This window comes from Silene latifolia, unplaced genomic scaffold (genome assembly GCF_048544455.1).
Source record: "Silene latifolia isolate original U9 population unplaced genomic scaffold, ASM4854445v1 scaffold_150, whole genome shotgun sequence".
Taxonomy (NCBI): Eukaryota; Viridiplantae; Streptophyta; class Magnoliopsida; order Caryophyllales; family Caryophyllaceae; genus Silene; species Silene latifolia.
The window spans coordinates 90,028-94,585 of record NW_027413138.1 but is presented as its reverse complement, the minus strand read 5'-3'; the positions used below and the strand labels follow the sequence as shown (position 1 = coordinate 94,585).

General features: G+C 38.6%; 1 protein-coding gene across 1 annotated transcript; it reads right to left on the bottom strand.

Annotated features, from left to right (window-relative positions):
- Positions 1-397: 397 nt before the first annotated feature.
- LOC141637852 (CBS domain-containing protein CBSX5-like) lies at positions 398-4,190 on the bottom strand. Its single transcript, XM_074447273.1, has 2 exons — positions 3,775-4,190; positions 398-1,398 (listed from the first exon to the last, which is right to left on the bottom strand). The coding sequence occupies exons 1-2, from the start codon at positions 4,095-4,097 to the stop codon at positions 582-584; spliced, it is 1,140 nt and encodes a 379-aa protein (XP_074303374.1). The 5' UTR covers positions 4,098-4,190; the 3' UTR covers positions 398-581.
- Between the last annotated feature and the right edge of the window lie 368 nt (positions 4,191-4,558).

Here is a 4,558-nt window from a genome sequence, read left to right as displayed (position 1 = left end):
CAACTCCTCATGAGTCATGACAATGTCAAACAACGGTACCGGCCGAAATCTAGTGTGAAACGATATGTCAATCGGAACTACCGCCTTTTTGTACTAGACTCTCAATTGAGATGGGTTTTACCATTACTTATTTCCATTCGGAAAATACCATTTTTACTCATAAAATGGGTGACTGGATTGTCCAACAGTCTTACACAAGAAATTGTAATAAAAATATATGCAAAACGATAATACTATCACCTTTTTGTGCTAGACTCTCAATTGAGACGGGTTTTACCACTAATTTCTGTTCGAAAAATACCGTTCTCTGAGATCATTTACGGAAAAAAATATGTCGAATCTACCACCTTTTCTTGCCAGACTCATATGAGACGGGTTTTTACAATAACGTAAATTATGTCCGAAAAATAACAATTTTACTCATTAAATGGGTACGGGTTTTTTAAAAGTCTAATACAAGAAAATTGTTGGTGTTTTTTTAGTTCATACCATTAACATCTCATAGCTGATTGGAGCTAAGAAAACATAAGCCAGAACACATTAGAATGGAAATAAGTTGCAAATGAAAGAATGGGTAGTTATTAGGAAAAGGAGGAAACATGATCCCGGAAAACTTTGAGAATCGCGGTAAAAGTTATCATTCCGACCAAGCTATAGTCGTCTTCAACAACCCAAATGTAGTTCAACCGATGTGATAAAGCCTGGATCATAACCGCAACCAAAGAGCTGCTTGGATGGCAGACAATGGGCTCGGTTCCCCTGGCAAATCGCCCGGAATTTGATCTGTGTCGATGGATTTTCCCATGCACGGCTTCATCCTCAGATGATGACGATCCTGACGAGCTTAAACATGAAGAGTTTGAATGATCGTCTTCTAAGAGCTCTAACATTCCACCCAACTTCTTTTCTTCCAGCCTTGACTTGACCAGCTGAGTTAAATCCTCTGTGGGACCCCCATAGTCAATGTAGGTTATCAGATCACCTGCAGAAAGGGTGGCAACGGCGGGAGCAAGGGTTTCATCACAGCTGGCAAGCATGTACAGCGATATGTCACCGAGCAGTCGGCCCTCCTCGTCCACAACGGCTACTGCAGATTGGCCACCTACAGAGGTGTTGATTGCTGACAAGGCAGACAAGGCAGGGTCATCACAGTGGACTGATAAGATCTTCTTCTCGATTATGTCGAGGGATTGAATTGCATTGAAAGGAATGGGAGAGAAGAGATTGATCGAGTTAAAGAAAAAGCGGATTACATCTTCTTGGGTTATACAGCAAAATTGACGCCCAAACGAGGCTTTCTGGTGGAGCTTTTGTTTGGAGATGCCTGAACTCCGGTTTCTCCTTGGGACAATTAGGCTCTGTGCTCCTTCTAGAATGCAGTCTACTGCCTCAAGAATGCTGCTCGAACAAGAGAAAACAATAACAATGTTAAGATAAAACTTCTAAACATAAATACAACGGTGCAATAATAGAAATCTAAAATAATTTGCTAAAACGGTAGTTTTCAAGGCCAGCATGTGGACGTAGTGAGTCTTGTATGTGATGATCTTAAACATGAGACCAACCCAAATACTTGTGCGGTCCTCATCCAATAATTTGCTTAACGGGTTAGTCTCACATGTAAGATGGTCTCCTGTAAGCTTTGTGTAAAAGCAAAAGGCAAATAGACTTCAAATATGCGAGAAGACGTACTTGAATCAATGCGGGATGCTAGCACCACCAGACTTTCATAAGCTAGCCTGATGGCTTCTCGCATATTTGGTTATATCTGGTAGAATGAAGAACAAAACTCTGATCAAGAGCGCCATTACATTCTACCATACTTAGATGGAGAATATGATCACATAAGGCCAAAAGTTGCCATACAACTCGGGAAGCCATTGATATAGAGAAATATCTTATGATCCAAAGGTCAAGCGCTACAAAGTACCAACAATTTTATTCCTCCACTGACAGGACCATTAATTTTAACAGACATGACGGTAAACTAATCACAGGCCTACAATAAGATTCATTACAACTTCCAAATTTAGTCAAGAAACGACTAAATTGGCCAAGGAACGATCTAAGCTCTCCCATCAAATGAAAAAGACCTCATGAACCCAGACACTATAGCTCATAGTCCCATACCATCTCCGAATTTTAATTCTGTTTTTAAAATGGTTCATTGACAGACATTCCTCATTCATACCCATCAAGTTTTGTCCTTTCTACAAGGCCGCACAAAGATTAGACCATTCCTAGGATCGAATAATGTAGTCGCATCATCCCAGATTCATTCACCACCAAATTTCTTGTAAAACCCACTCTATTATAGCACGAGGAGACGGAAAACTAATGTAATATGTGGTAATAACCGAGCCAAGATCTCATTGGCTCATCCACATGGTTGTAAGATGTACTTTTCTTCAGAGTAAAATTTTGATTGGCTTCCAATGTCGAAATTGAATAAAAAATTTGAACACGATTTCTAATCTTCTCAGTTCTCACCTAATTTAGCCTAAACATAAACTGATCAAAACTTTACTAAAAATGACCTAAACCAACCACCAAAAGTACCACTTATGGTACTACATCAAGGTATGATAATGCATCACGAATCACGAGTCATGATCGCATTAATGTCGCAACGACAAACAACCTAATTGTGACAACAACTCCATAACCAGCATTTAATACTCTCCATATAAGGTAAAAACACTGTGTCTTAGATTGCCTTTACTGCAGTACCAAGTTTCTTGTCCTTCTCAAACATGGGCATGTGTATGGGCTGCTAAAAACCAATTTTCTCAGATACAGTGAATCTCAACATCATTATTGGAACTAGTAGTCGGTCATGACTCGGAAAATGATGAAGGAACTCAATTATAAAACACGACCTTACACGGTTACACACGACCTTATGCAGATGCGATAGGATTTGATGGACGGGGGTGCGTAAAATTTTTTAGCAATGAAAATATTGAGTTTTTGGAGAAAAAAAATTGTTTCGTTGGACAAAATGTATGGTGATATGATATTGGATAAAAATCGTTCAATGGATTGAACGCATGACCTCTAAGAAAGAAATAGTCTTAACAACCACTAGACCCACATAATTTATGTGCTCCTTTAGTAAACAAAATTTTAATTATTTTTCGGAAAAGGATGAACCCCTGCACCCCCGTCAAAAACGCCCCTGACCTTATGTCATACATTACATCAACATTACCAAATTCATCTACAATAGATGGGTAGCATTCCAACTCAAACGAAAATCATGAGATATTGACATTACCTTACACGATATATAATTCCATAAATGAACAACCTAAACAACCCGGTTAATTAAGACGGGATATTCATCTACGATAGCTGGGTAGCATTCCAAATCAAACGAAAATCATGGGATATCGACATTACCTTACACGATATATAATTCCATAAATGAACAACCTAAACAACCCGGTGAATTAAGACGGGATATCATCTTAAACTTAAAACGGGTCAAATTGAATAGACAAAAGCATAAGTCCTAGGAACTACCAAAAAAATTGTCTCATCTATGAGCTGGGATGCTATTTGACCCGTTTTAATTGGATAATTTCCGGGAAAAAAAATGTTGGAAATAATCATAACACATATGCAAATAAAATGAATTCGTCCTCCGTCTTAATCATCTGTTTACCTTTGATTAAAATACCTTATAAATAATTAAGAAAAAAAACGTAAACAAATAATTGGGGCAGAAGGGAGTAATTAATTAATTTAATTACATAAAAACAGGAAAAATACCTAGAATTGGGATCCAATTGTTTGACAGCATTAGGAGAATCCTTATTCAATAGAACAGAAATCGGTGAATGAAGAGCAACAGAAGGATGATTCAAATTCTCCTCCTTACACAAAAAACACAAAACGTCAACAACAGAAATTCTCCCGACGCAATGCGGAGAATCGTCGGAAACAGACCATACGGAAACAAAAACGTCGTCGGAATCGCGGCGACGGAGAAAAGAAAGAGCGTCAGCGACGGTAGCGTCGGAAGGGAGTGGCCTTAGCGGGGGTTTCCCGAGGCAAAGATCAGATATTTCATAGGTTAGTAGGGTTCCTGCCATGCACCGAGGGGGGAAATCGGGATTTATAAAAGAGTAGGTCTTTTGAGAAACGGTTTTTGGAGAACGGAGAAGATTGGGAGAATGGGGGAAGGTTGGAGTTTTAAAGGTGGGGAGATTGAAGGGTTATTTATAGGGTGAGTTGTGGGGGAGTTTGTTACTGTACAGGCTGGCTTATTTATGACTGTGGTCCAAGGTTCTTTTTGTGATGTCAATCTACCCTTTTTCGTGCCACATATCTTTGATATTTTGTTGCACTCTTTTCTTTGGAAAAAAAATGCCAATTTAAATTTAATTAATAGTCATCTATATCACCTTCAAAAAAAAAAAAATAGTCATCTATATCAGACTAATGCTAACATGGTAAAAAAAATGGGGTTTTTAAGAAAATACGGTAAAAGCACGGGTAAAGAGGGAAAAAAAAATAGGCGGGATATGTAATTGTGGGTTGATAGGTGGGGTAC